The 14,336-nt window shown below is 46.8% G+C and overlaps 2 protein-coding genes across 6 annotated transcripts in view; one reads left to right on the top strand and one right to left on the bottom strand.

Moving 5' to 3' along the window:
• Window positions 1-6,443: 6,443 nt before the first annotated feature.
• Window positions 6,444-7,613, bottom strand: LOC137545223 (serine/Arginine-related protein 53-like). Its single transcript, XM_068266347.1, has 2 exons — window positions 7,501-7,613; window positions 6,444-7,326 (listed from the first exon to the last, which is right to left on the bottom strand). Exons 1-2 carry the CDS (start codon window positions 7,611-7,613, stop codon window positions 6,444-6,446), a joined length of 996 nt encoding a protein of 331 aa, XP_068122448.1.
• Window positions 7,614-8,248: 635 nt separating this feature from the next.
• Window positions 8,249-14,336, top strand: part of STX1A (syntaxin 1A) — a 202,228-nt gene continuing 196,140 nt past the window's right edge. For all 5 annotated transcript variants that reach the window (XM_068270027.1, XM_068270030.1, XM_068270029.1 and 2 more), the window contains exon 1: window positions 8,249-8,741. In XM_068270027.1, the coding sequence (XP_068126128.1) occupies window positions 8,712-8,741 (30 nt within the window). In that variant the 5' untranslated portion in view covers window positions 8,249-8,711. The remainder of the gene's footprint in view (window positions 8,742-14,336) is intronic.

The following is a 14,336-nucleotide window of genomic DNA, read 5'->3' as shown; positions in this document are numbered from 1 at the left end:
AGATCCCCCACCGCTTATTGGTATTACTGTGCATTTCAGAAGGAGGGAGGGGAGGCAGAGGCCCATTTTTTAAACTTGAGCACACCCACTTGAGGATCCTCTGCACGGCCCTGCTCTGTGTCCTTAGTTTGTGCTCCGGGGGCCACCATCCATACTATCTGGTGCCATAGCGCTCCAGAGTGATTAACTTTGCCTGTGGTGACGAACTTCCGCTTTCATCCCTTCAAGCCTACAACAGAGCTTGGCTCCCTGCGTTCCAGCAATCAGGAAGTGCGTCTTTTCAGCGCGCTCCTGCATTATCTAACACACAAGTGTTACTAATTGTTCACTGGCCAATCCTCTGCACCCTTTTGGATATAAATGATAGGCAATCACCCTTAATTCACAAAGTTTTAAAGGACGCCTGATTTCTATGCATGATCCAGTTGTTCAAATAAAAGTTTATATTTGTGCATATATTTTGGTTGTGCAGCCCAAGTTTTCAAGATTTCTCTTGCTTGGTTGGAATACAGGGCTATTTTCAGAGAGAGATAGGAACATAAATGTTGCATGCATCCATGTTTCCCTTCCCGATGAGTAAGTACCAAGAACCGCTCCATCCTCTTTACAGTGAGTTTAAAGAGGAACTCCAGTGAAAATAATGGAATAAAAAAAGTGCTTCATTTTTACAATAATTATGTACAAATGATTTAAAGAGTGTTTTCTCAATGTAAAATCTTTCCTCTCTCTGATTTACATTCTGACATTTATCACATGGTGAAATTTTTACTGCTGACAGGTGATATCACTGGAAGGAGATGCTGCTTGCTTTTTATGGCAGTTGGAAATCGGAAAATTGATACTTACCTTCCGTAATTTTCCTTTCCTGGATCAAACGATGGCGGCATACATATGGGTATTGGCTCCGCCCCCGTACATGATAGGACAGATCACCTATAAGATTTCCGCTCCGCCCCCCTCCAGCCATTCTGGTGAAAATCAGGCCTCGAATGGACAAGAGGGAGGGATCTGTATGCCGCCATCGTTTGATCCAGGAAAGGAAAATTACGGAAGGTAAGTATCAATTTTCCGATTTCCTGGACCAAACATGGCGGCATACATATGGGATATAACAAATCACGCTTGAGGGAGGGAACTGTTGCAAAAAGATTAACACTTTATTTACACAGACAATACAGCTCTCCCAAAATCAACAGATGACAAGGAAGCAGGGTCAACATGGTAATGTCTCAAAAAAGTATTAACGGAAGACCACCCTGCTGCTCTACAAATAGACTCTACAGAGACTTTAGAAAAACAAGCCCAGGAAGCAGCCATGCCCCTGGTTGAATGAGCCCGAACTTCAGTAGGTACAGGTAATTTCTTAAGAATATAAGCCTTCTGTATGGTCTTTACCAGCCACGAAGCAATAGTTCTAGAGGTTACTGGCATTCCTTTCCTGGGGCCTCTAAAATTGATGAACAGATATTCTGAGGCCCTGAACAAAGCTGTAGCTTCCAGATACAGTCTTATGGACTGCCCCACGTCTAAAGGATAATAACTCTCCTCCGCCAGAAGAGTGGGTAAAGAAAGCTCCTGATTTATGTGGAACGAAGAGGCTACTTTCGGAACAAACTGCAGCACTGGTCTAATCACAACCCTGTCTGGGAAGAACTCCAAAAGGTTGCCAGAGCAGCCCAGAGCTTGGAGATCTGACACTCTTTTTCCCGAGGCCATCGCTGTTAGGAAGACTGTTCTCATCGTTAGATCTTCTAATGACAAGGACTGCAGAGGAAAGAATGGAGGAGAGGACAAAACCTCCAGTACCAAAGACAGGTCCCATTTTGGAAAGAAGGGCTTCCTGGGAGGACGCATTTTAAGAAGTGCCTGGATAAACTGCACCACTATAGAGTGAGTGGCCCATCGATGACCTGTCAATGCTGATAAGGCTGAAACCTTAACCTTTATGGCTGCCACACTAAGGCCTTTATCAACTCCCGTTTGTAAGAAGTCAAGGATGTTCTGGACCTCCGGCTTCATGCTATCGAATCCTCCTTCCAAAGCGAAACTCACAAATCTTTCCCATATCCGGTAGTATGTGGAATTCGTGGAAGGTTTTCTTGCTTTTAGAAGAGTCTCTATCACCTGTCTGGAACATCCGATGTTCTCATACCTCTTCCTTTCAACCTCCAGGCCGCTAAATCCAGCTCCTTGACCCTCGGATGAAGGATGCTCCCTTGGGACAGGAGTTTGTGACTCATTGGCAACCTGATTGGATCCTCCACACTTAGAAATATTGCTAGGGCAAACCAAGGTCTTCGGGGCCAGAAGGGAAGTATAGAGATGATCGTGCATGATTCTCTGCACAGTTTCTGAAGGAATCTCGCAATCAGAGGGAACGGAGGGAAAGCATATCCCAGATCGAAGTCCCACTTCTGGACCAGACAGTCCACTCCTGCCGTCGAGGGGTGATGAAACCGAGAGAAAAACTTCTGAACCTTCTTGTTCCTCGGGGAAGCGCATAGGTCTACCTGTGGAAGACCCCATCTCTTGGTGATTTCCAAGAAGACTTGTCTAAGGACCACTCGTGGGGATCCACAAATTCCCTGCTCAGCTGATCCGCCAAGGTATTCTGCTCCCCTGGTAAATAGATTGCCGTTAGGTCTGCCAAGTTCTTCACTGCCCAGGTCATGAGATGTGCGGTTTCTTGAAGGAGAGACCCGCTCCGAGTCCCCCCCTGTCTTCTGATATAGGCCACTGCGGTTACATTGTCTATTCTCATCAACACTGACTTCCCGTAGATCATGTGCTGAAGAGCCTTCAAAGCCATGAAGGCCGCTCTTAATTCCAGTAGATTGGAGGGTATACCTTCCTGTATCGTCCTTCACCTGTCCTGAACTTGCACATCCTTGCAATGGGCTCCCCATCCTCTGATACTGGCATCGGTCGTGATTACCACTGGGGGATCTGGCTGAATCTGCCGACAATTCCTCAAATTCTGCTCCCTGGTCCACCAGAGAAGAGAACTCTTCACATCCAGAGGGAGGTAGAACCTCTGACTCAGGCTCCTCCTGTTCCAGTGAAGAAGGAAAAAGAATTGGAACTTCCTGAGAAACCAGTCGGCCCACTTCACCATCGGTATTGCAGATGACAGAGAACCCAGCAGGCTTAGACAGTCCCTTGCTGACAAACTTGCGACTCGCAGAGATCTCTGAACTCTTTTCTGTATCGCTTCTACCTTCTGATCTGGTAGGGAGATTTGGTTCTGTACTGTCCGAAACCTTGCCCCCAGAAATATTAAGTCCTGAGCCGGGGATAGCTGACTCTTGTCGAAGTTGACCAACCAACCGAGCTGTTGCAGCAGACTGAGCAAGGTCTTCTGATGCTGCAGTAAGCCCTGGCAATCTTGATGGAGCAGCAGGATGTCGTCTAGGTAATGATAAATTCTCAGCCCCTGAACTCTTAGATACGCCACTACCGGAAGCAGGATCTTGGTGAAGGTCCTTGGGGCTGTAGACAGGCCAAATGGTAGGCATCGAAATTGATAGCATCTTCCCTCTACTGCAAACCTGAGGAACTTCTGAAATTCGCTCTTGATGGGAATATGTAAGTAGGCGTCTGACAAATCCACCATTGTCATCCAGTCGTCCACAGCTATCATGGAGGTTATTGACTGCAAGGATTCCATTTTGAAGTGCTTTATACTTATGTGCTTGTTTAGAAACTTCAAGTCGAGGACCGGCCTCCATCCTCCTGAGGATTTTCTTACCAAGAATAGTGGTGAAAAGATTCCTACATGACTTTCCTCGACTGGGATGGGAATGATCGCTTCTTGTCTGAGTAGCGTCTGCACAAAATCCCTTAGAGCTAGATACCTCTCTTTGTCTCGTGGGATCTTCGTGGGTGTGAACTTGAACCGTGGAGGTCTCCTCTTGAACCTCCAAGAATGTCCCACCTTCAGAGTGTTCACCACCCAGGGGTCTTTGATTATTCCCACCCAAGATTCCCAGTAACGGTGCAGTCTGGCCCCCACCTGGGAATCCTGAGTGGACGTCCCATCAAAAACGCTTTTGACTCTGCTGGGGATCGGATGAGGCCTTGTTCTTCCAACCCTTAGCAAAGGAGGCCTGGGTCCCCTTCCAATTCCTATTGAACTGTCGGCTCGGTCTGTACGATCTTGACTGCTGAAACCTGGTACTGGGGTTTCTTCTAGAAGTCTGCTGCCTAAACGGCATCTGCTTTCGATCCTGTGGGATCAGACCAGACTTTCCCCCAGTCACCTTTGAAATTGCCTCATCCATCTGAGGGCCGAATAGATAAGACCCATCGAAAGGAATCTTGCACCAATTTGCTTTGGATGCTGCGTCGGCGGACCAAGGTTTCAACCAGAGAGCTCTTCTGGCCGTGACGCTGTGCAGCATTGACCTGGCGGCTGATCTGATAACGTCAATTGCTGCCTTTCCCATAAAGTCCCCGGTTAGTTTTAACTCCTCCAAAGCTTTTATTATCTCCTGCTTGTCCGCGCCCGAATTCAGGGCTGATTCCACATTCTCTACCCAGACATGAGTAGCCTTTGCCAAGGAAGTTAAGGCAATAGCTGGCTTGCATGCGGCTCCTGCCGCTAAAAAGGCCTTCTTGACGTCTGTGTCAATCTTTCTATCGGAAGGTTCCTTAAAGGCTATCGCATTTTCCATGGGGAGCGTCACGTGCTTGGCCAATCTGATGACTGAAGCGTCCACGGCCGGTGCAGAATCCAGCAGCTTAGCATTAGAGTTGGGCCGAACCTCCGATTTTAGGTTCGCGAACCGGGTTCGCGAACTTTCGCGGAAGGTTCGGTTCGCGTTAAAGTTCGCGAACCGCAATAGACTTCAATGGGGATGCGAACTTTGAAAAAAAAAAAAAATTATGCTGGCCACAAAAGTGATGGAAAAGATGTTTCAAGGGGTCTAACACCTGGAGGGGGGCATGGCGGAGTGGGATACACGCCAAAAGTCACCGGGAAAAATCTGGATTTGACGCAAAGCAGCGTTTTAAGGGCAGAAATCACATTGAATGCTAAATGACAGGCCTAAAGTGCTTTAAAACATCTTGCATGTGTATACATCAATCAGGGAGTGTAATTAAGGTACTGCTTCACACTGACACACCAAACTCCACTGAACAGAACAGGTATGCAGTGGCGGGTTCACTGAACAGAACAGGTATGCAGTGGCGGGTCCACTGAACAGGTATACAGTGGCGGGTCCACTGAACAGAACAGGTATGCAGTGGCGGGTTCACTAAACAGGTATACAGTGGCGGGTCCACTGAACAGAACAGGTATGCAGTGGTGGGTTCACAGAACAGGTATGCAGTGGCAGGATCAATGAACAGGTATGCAGTGGCAGGATCACTGAACAGGTATGCAGTGGCAGGATCAATGAACAGGTATGCAGTGGCAGGATCAATGAACAGGTATGCAGTGGCAGGATCAATGAACAGGTATGCAGTGGCAGGATCAATGAACAGGTATGCAGTGGCAGGATCAATGAACAGGTATGCAGTGGCAGGATCAATGAACAGGTATGCAGTGGCAGGATCAATGAACAGGTATGCAGTGGCAGGATCACTGAACAGGTATGCAGTGGCAGGATCAATGAACAGGTATGCAGTGGCAGGATCACTGAACAGGTATGCAGTGGCAGGATCAATGAACAGGTATGCAGTGGCAGGATCAATGAACAGGTATGCAGTGGCAGGATCAATGAACAGGTATGCAGTGGCAGGATCACTGAACAGGTATGCAGTGGCAGGATCAATGAACAGGTATGCAGTGGCAGGATCAATGAACAGGTATGCAGTGGCAGGATCAATGAACAGGTATGCAGTGGCAGGATCAATGAACAGGTATGCAGTGGCAGGATCAATGAACAGGTATGCAGTGGCAGGATCACTGAACAGGTATGCAGTGGCAGGATCAATGAACAGGTATGCAGTGGCAGGATCAATGAACAGGTATGCAGTGGCAGGATCAATGAACAGGTATGCAGTGGCAGGATCAATGAACAGGTATGCAGTGGCAGGATCAATGAACAGGTATGCAGTGGCAGGATCACTGAACAGGTATGCAGTGGCAGGATCAATGAACAGGTATGCAGCCAGGGACAAGCTAAGGCTAACTAATCTTTCCCTATGAGAGACTGCAGTAGCTCGCCCTACTCTAACTAATGCAGGCACACGAGTGGCCACGGCCGCCGCTGCCTGCCTATATAAGGGGGGGTGGGGCTCCAGGGGCTAGTGTAGCCTAATTGGCTACACTGGGCCTGCTGACTGTGATGTAGAGGGTCAAAGTTGACCCTCAGTGCATTATGGGGCGAACCGCAATGGGGCGAACTTTTCCGCAATAAAGTTCGCGTGCGGTACCCGCACGCGAACCACCTAGGTTCGCGCGAACCAGGTTCGCCGGCGAACCGTTCGGCCCAACTCTACTTAGCATCCTCCTGCTTTAAAGGGTAAAGCTTTGAGAATCTGTTGTTAAGAGAGGCTTTCTGCTCCACTTTACTCCATTCTTTCATGATCACCTCCCTAATGACCTTCATGAACGGGAACGCCTCTGGTTGCTGGTCGAGGTGAGGATAGTATTTATCTGGCTCATGAGCCGAACCCTCTTCCTCCTGCCAGTCAATAGCTGATTTTATGGCTGATAGAAATGCTGGCACCAGCGCGAAACTGAAGCCTCCTTGCGGTGAATCCTCCTGAGGGAGGGGATCCTCCAATGGTGCCTGAGGGACCGCTGTCGCTGCTGGTTGCGGAGGTGCCATATTCTGGAAGGTGTCTCTAACCGCTTGTTGAATAAAGGCCAGTACCTGCTCGTTATCAGTGTCTCTCTCTCTCCCAAGCTCCGCAAAACAGGCCTCACAGACCCTCTTATCTGGCATAGCTGGCTGAGAACAAGACCAACACTGATTTTGTATGGGCCTCTGAAATGGCTCAAGGGCCTCAGACTGAGGCGAAATGTCCCAATCTCTACGGGCCCTCTTAGGGGACCTATAATCATAACGTCCTCTGTCTCTATAAGGAGAATAACGATCCCTATTCGGAGATCGCCTTCTTCTAGTGTCTCTGGAACGCCTGTCCCTTGATCTTGATCTGGAGCGGTAATCCCGCCTCCTCGAGGACTCCTTCCGATGTCTCCTGCTCCTACTTCGGGATCTGGATCTACGATCTCTGGAGGACTTGTTCCTCTTGGCCGATCTATTACGGGAACGACGGCTTTTGCTCCTGTCCCTTGATTTCGACCTGGTCCGCCGGGCCTTAGATGGGGATCGGTGCTTGGATACTGCCCGGCCACCTCCTCCTTCCCCCGAACTGCAAGATAATATAACATACACAATATGCTTCAATTACTTCCCTTATGACTACATTAAGAAAAAGGGGAACTGCACTCTTTTACTGAACATCCCATAGGGGCCCTGTGCCAGGAATATTATATATGATGACACCATGTGCATAAACAGAAAGACTACATTTAGTAGTCTATACCTGTTAATGACCACCTCCTCCACATGCTCTCTAGGCTCCATATCTCTGTTTAAGAGAAGGATTTGAACAACTATAAGCCAACCTTCACATAATGCAGGTAGCAACACTGGCATATTCTAGAATACGGCAGATGACTGCATACCTTCTTCAGAAGATTTTAAGCCCCACAGGAACGACCAGTCTGACCCACAGCGGTGTATGGCAAGAAAGACTCCGCAATCCGGATCAGCAAGGCCTCAGCAAGGCTTCAGCAGGCTTCCGTCAGGTTTCCGCAAGGCTTCGCATCCAGGAACAAACACACACAGCCTTCCTCCGCCAGAACGCCAGGAACAGCGCGCAGCCATCGCTCTGCGGCTTCCTGTACGCCCAAAGATTTCTCATGGGAAAAGGGGTATCAGCTACTGATTGGGATGAAGTTCAATTTTTGGTTACGGTTTCTCTTTAAGTACCAAGGGCAGCTCCTTCCCCTTTACAGTGAAAGAGAACCAGGGACAGCTCCTTCCCTTTGAATACAAGTACCAAGGACAGCTCCTTTCCCTTCACAATGAAAGAGTACCAGGGACAGAACTGACTCCCCAGCATGTTACAGACTGAGCAGCATCAGTGAGGGCTGCTGTCACGGTGAAATCACGCTGTGTACACGGCACACAGGCAGCACAGATTAGGTATCACTTATCAGACACACTGTTGCACAGCACAGCTTGTCGATGCTCCCAGAAAGCCCCACCCCTTCCCACAATCCCCTGACTGAGAGAGAGGAAGATAGGAGAGGATGCGTTTGCACACTGTGCAGGGCTAGGAGGGCAGCTGACGGGATGTGATTGCTGCAAGGAGTCGGCTTTGTGCTAGAGCAGAGGAGAGATCTAGGAAGGGGAGGCAGGCATGTGCGTGCTGCAGCAACTCGCCATCATATGATGCCCAACTCACTCATTTAAGGGCATATGGGGAACGGGATCTAGATAGTTATTATGCACAGACCTCATCGTAATCATTATTAAGATACAGTAGATTTTAGGTCTATTTGGGATAAATATCTAGCTGAGGGTCGATCTGGCCGCGCTGACCTACATGCATCAGTAGGATGCTCTGTCAGTATGAGCGATAGGCAGTGACAGGGCTTGCAGAGCTAGCAGTGGGCTGAGGAGACATCTGCCACTCTTTGTTCCCGGAAGCCTGTATCAGCGCCCTGTGTGGCCCTTGGTGGGGCCAGGATGAAGGATCGCACCCGGGAGCTGCGTGCTGTGAGTATCTGATCATTGGACTTGTTGCATAGGAGTCTCTCCCCTGTGGCCCCCAGGCATGTAGCTCGCAGGGGTAGCTGGAGAGTACTGTGGGATCAGCTCGATGTGTACCCCTCGGCTATTCAAGTGCCCACTAACGGTACAATTTTCAGTGGAGAAACGACTGAGCGATCAGATAAATGTGATTGGATTGGCAGAAAACCTCATTCACGTCCCAAATAGATAATGGTGATTGATGACACCTTAAGGTGGCCACTCACCGTCCAATTTCTGGAGAACAATCGTTAGAGCGATCAGAAATTCTGATTGGATTGGTTGTAAATAATATCAGTTGATGGGCACAATTGACTACAAACAATTATAAAAATAGTCGTCCGATTGGATTTTTGTCAAACCAAAATTTGGATTTTCTTGTTGGTTGTGATAGATAGGAAGCAAAGATTGGTTTGTTGATGGTGTGGTGAACGATTTTTCGTCCGATCAGAATTTCTGATCGCTCGAATTATTTTTCGCTAAAAATTGGACCGTTAGTGGCCACCTTAAGTCAATCAGAGAAACGTTTTTATAAGTGGTTGCATTGGATAGAAAGTACAGGTTAGTTTGTTGACAATTAAATAATCAATGTATCACAATATTTTATTTCAGATAGCATTTATCTGTTCGATCTGGCGATTCTTCTCTGAAAATTGTACTGTTAGTGGGCACCTCTGGGGCCAGTTCACATCGGCTTCTGTCGGCATGTCGGTCAAATGTTTTCTCCAAGCGTGCAAAGAAGCATGTGACATCTTCTGGCGGCTTTTGGCATTTTTCACCCCGCAGGGGGACAGACGCGAAGGTGCGGTGGTAAGCGACCCTGGAAGCAGCATGTTGCTTCTAGGGTCGGCTGAAACAACCGAAAAATCGCAATTGAAACGTGGCATTTGTGCAAAACAGCGGTAAACGACGATACAGGCACTGCCAATTTGCTTGAATGGGCATCGTTGATGGCAAGCGCCACGGCCGGCGGTAAACGTTGAAGAGACGCGCATGTGAACCAGTCCTAAGTTAGCTTTTTATGAGTGCAATGTGTATAATGTTTTATCTCCACGCTGTACCCAGCCCTTATGCAAATTATATTCTGTACTAAAAAGAATGCAGAATCCATAAGCAATGCTATAGCAATTTTTTTTTTAATCTGCAAAGCTCTTGCTGTATCCACTCAAGTCTGTGCTGTCAGATGCAGCTTGCTGTTGCATTGCTAGAGGGCATTTGGCTGTGAAATGGTTAAACATGGAACATCACACATTGCCAGCTCATTAACAGAATGCATTCCAGATCGTCAGCTTCATATAAAGTATCACCTATAAACATATACTGGAACTGTATAGCTGTTGTGCTGTAGAATAGTACACCTCTGGTAATTGTGTATACTGCTGTCAGTGCAGTCGCCTCCCTTGTCAGCTTCACTCCTGCATGCAGTGCAATATAACATATAATTACAGTGTAACAGATGCCTGTTGCTTAGAACTAGATTTCAATTATGGGAAGTGTAGCAAGAGGTTCTAGAGGGCCCCATTTGGCCATTAACAAATGGGATTGCTTGTAGAGGACGTGACCTGAAAACGTGTTTGCTTATCCCTTGGTCTCCAATTTAGGTTGGGTCGATAAGCAAAACCACAGATACAATTTGCACACTTAATTCTAGTTATGAGAAAGTTAAACTGTTGAGGTAGGGAAAGCCTGTAGGATTTATGTAACAGGTAATGACCAGTTTCGATCTTGGATAGGACATCATACGCATTGAAATTGCTGAGGGATTTGAACACACATTTTTTCTACTCATGCATTTGAAATGTAATCAGAATATGCATTCAGATGTATCTGCCTTTCGCCATCATGTGTCTATGTGCATTCAAATGTGTTCATGTGAATGCATTTCTGGATGCAGTGGGTAATTTTGTTCCTTTTCAGGTTGGTCTTTGGTGTTTCACGCTATATTACTACAGTGATGTTTAAAGGGAACCTAAACTGAGAAGGATATGGATTTTTCCTTTTAAAATAATACCAGTTGCTTGACTCTCCTGCTGATACTGTGTCTCTAATACTTACAGCCACAGCCCCTCAACAAGCATGCAGATCAGGCAGAGCAGTGCTTTTCAGCGCTGCTAGATTTGGGCGCAGCCGGCGCCTCCATAGACTTCAATAGGAATCATTACTATTGAAGCGCTCAGTGAGTAACGTCGGCTCCTTCAGAAGACGGAGCCGAGGTTGCTTAAAAACATAATAATTCGGCCTCCAGCAATCGCTGGAAGCCGAATTATTTCATTCCCCCACTATCCATGGCAGCCTGGAGGGGGAATAGTAACCCCGGACTGGGACTTGTGCAGAAGCAGGATCAGCTATATACTGCTGTATCCTGCGCCCAAGTCTACCGGCGCCGATTTCAAATGTACTCCAGATCAGGTGCTCTGACTGAAGTCAGACTGGATTAGCTGCATGCTTGTTTCAGGTGTGTGGTTCAGCCACTACTGAAGCCAGAGAAATCAGCAGGACAGACCAGCAACTGTTATTGTTTAAAAGGAAACATCCATCTCTCAGTTTAGGTTCCCTTTAAAGCTAATGGGAATTGAAAAAAAAAATCAACCAGATACTCACCTAAGGAGAGGGAGGGCTCTTGGTCCTATAGAGCCTCCCCGCTCCTTTCACAGTCCCTTCATTTAAGCGCTGGCTCCCCTTTTGAATCTCCCGCTGCGGGAGGCTTCAGAAATCTTTGGGAGCCCGAGTACTTCTGAAAAAGGGGCGGCTCCATACTGTGGATGCATGCGCAAGAGACCCTTGCACAGGCGCAGTACGGAATCACCTGTCTTCGGGAGCACTCAGGCTTCCAAAGCCTCCTTCGGTGACCAGTTGGTCGAATACTGCTACCAGGGGAGTCAGCGCTGGAACGCAGGGACCGTGAAATGAGCGGGAAGACTCTATAGGACCCAGAGCCTTCCCTCTCCTTAGGTAAGCGCCTGGTTGATTTTTTTTCCCCGATTCCCATTTACTTTAAATACATCTTAACATTGAAAAAAAAAAAATAAATGCTACTTTGGTTAAAATGCACTGGATGTGTGTTGTTAAAGTAGAGGCATATGACAAATTTAAACTGTAGAATGATCAGTGCATAATTCATTAGTATTCTACTTTTCTAGTTCCTTAAATCTGTTTATAATCAGGCTAAGCTCTTGTTTGTCTGTATAAACATTTCGGCTTGGTACTGTTTGGCTTACTGAATAAGGCTAAGAACAGTTTGCAAAGGAACAGGCTTCTCTCTTATTGGTGTGTATTCAGCACAATGACATCTCGTTGATAGGGGTTAATGCACTTTCACATCATTTCAGTAATGCTTTATTCAATAACCACATATGGTTTTCTGTGCATTTACCTTGTAGCTGCAGAGCAGAGCATATTGTTATGTAGTGCCCATACAGTGACTGAGCTGGCTATTTTGTCTCTCCAGATACTTTCAATGGGGGCTACATTAGCTGCATGGAATTCTTGTGATTAATGCGCTATTTTGTACATCCAGATAGTTTCTGCTGGGGTTACATTAACTATTCAGATCCATATGGTCTTGGGTGCTGCCTGTTTCACAGACCTGCACAACCTGTTTCTTTAGTGTGGATGCTATCCGGGCCTTCAAGATCATCATGCTTACCCATTCAGATGATACTTAGGTGATCACAGATTAGCCATATGCAATCACTAACTGCCTGCATGGTATGTACTCTCGCCTTATAGTAAAGCCTGGTACACCATCCAATTTTGATTGGCCAGTGACTGACCAATTTTATCACTTCTATGCATGGCTGTTGAGTCGAGGAGTCAAAGCAATTTTTAGGTATCTGGAGTCTTAGTCGGTGGTTTCATAAACAGGGGTCAGAGTAGGATGGTTTTTGTACCGACTCCACAGCTTCCATGTAGCATAAGACATACTACATAGTACACACATACTACATGCTAGGCATACTAGACATACTACACATTCTGTTCATAGTATTCAAAGTCTGTCAGTCCTCATTCTACATGGAGGTAGCAAAATTGGTCAATTAAGGCAGTGATTGGTCAATTAAATTGGAGGTGTGTATGCACCTTAACTTGAGGTGGGACTATTTTAAAGAGCAAAAAGGAAGGTAACCAGAGCATAGAAAAGGTTCACAATATATATACTGTATATAGATAGATGGATAGATAGACACACCCCTTTTCCCATTTTTTTTCCAGCTCATCCTTTTTCAACAATATTAAAGCTGGCCACCTATAATAGATTGTCACCCTTTGTAGCAAAACAATCAATTCTTCTCTGATCACAATCCAAACAACTGCTACTGCACATTGATTATGTGCTGTTGATCTACCACCGCTCCTGAAACTGCCCCCCCTCCCCAATCGGCAGAGATTTTTCATCCTGTCAATCAGTAGTTTCTGTCAAAATCTGACTGTTCAAATCTGCTAGGTATCAAACTGAAAAATCAATAAGTGTGTGGATACCTTAAAGAAAACCTGAACTGAAAATTAAAAGTGAAAATCAACATACACGGGTCATACGTACCTCCCATGTAGTCTACTCCTCAATCTCTTTCTCCTCTCCTGCGTCCTGTTTGTGCACTGTGATTAAGGGAATTCTCCGTCCTCCATTTTGAAAATGGCCATTGCACCATAACAGCTTCCTGGTCAGCACACAGTTAAACTGTAACATCGCCCACTTGAGCCATAGGGAAACATGGACACATCAGCTCTCCTCTCAGCTGTAACTGACAGCAACTGATATATTTCAGTTCTAACAAAATGTTGTCAGAACTGGAAGGGATTGCTGTCAGAAGAAAATGGTGAGCTTCTGAGAGGAACTGATGGCAAGGTAACTATGTAATGTTCAATTGAAGTTACCTCATTTTTACCTCATTTTATTTTAAATAATTTTACTCAGTACAGGTTCTCTTTAAATCTAAATAGGATACTATACAATTATTCACATCATTTTGATGTAGCTGTTCCAGAGCACTACCCTATGTATTTGTCAAGTCATGTGACCCCTTCAGAAAGCATAGTGCTGGCAAGTAATGGATTTTTCTCTTGCTCTCACTACTGAACCCACAGTGCCTAATCACCTGACACTGCCCTCCCTATACTGGTTACAGTTTAACTGTTTGTGGCAGCACTGCAGCTGAGCAGATTATTATCATTACTAGTTAACCTAAGCCCATTAAAAACAGGCTCTAGGTCTTTTCACGCCGCCTCTGCCAGTCATTGCGTTTGCGTGCACCCGTCTGCCCGGCTCCCTGGCCCCCGTCGTCCTGTCCCAACGGCTTTCCGATCCTGCACATGCACAGTAGCGCAACACACAGACGCAGGGACAAGATGACGCAGGGACACAGGGATATTATTAGATAGGACTAGACCTAAGGCCTGTTAAAATAACGGGCACTAGGCCTCTGCCTCACAACCTCCCGCCCCTGTCGCCACTGCCGCCGCATGCGCGCGCATGGCTGCGACACATACTCGAGTGCATGCCTACCCCCTGGCTCCATCCTCCTGCTGTCCCAACAGCTGCTCACATGCCGCGCATGCACAGTA

Source organism: Hyperolius riggenbachi, chromosome 2 (assembly GCF_040937935.1).
Source record: "Hyperolius riggenbachi isolate aHypRig1 chromosome 2, aHypRig1.pri, whole genome shotgun sequence".
NCBI lineage: Eukaryota > Metazoa > Chordata > Amphibia > Anura > Hyperoliidae > Hyperolius > Hyperolius riggenbachi.
This window is presented reverse-complemented; position numbering and strand designations above follow the sequence as displayed.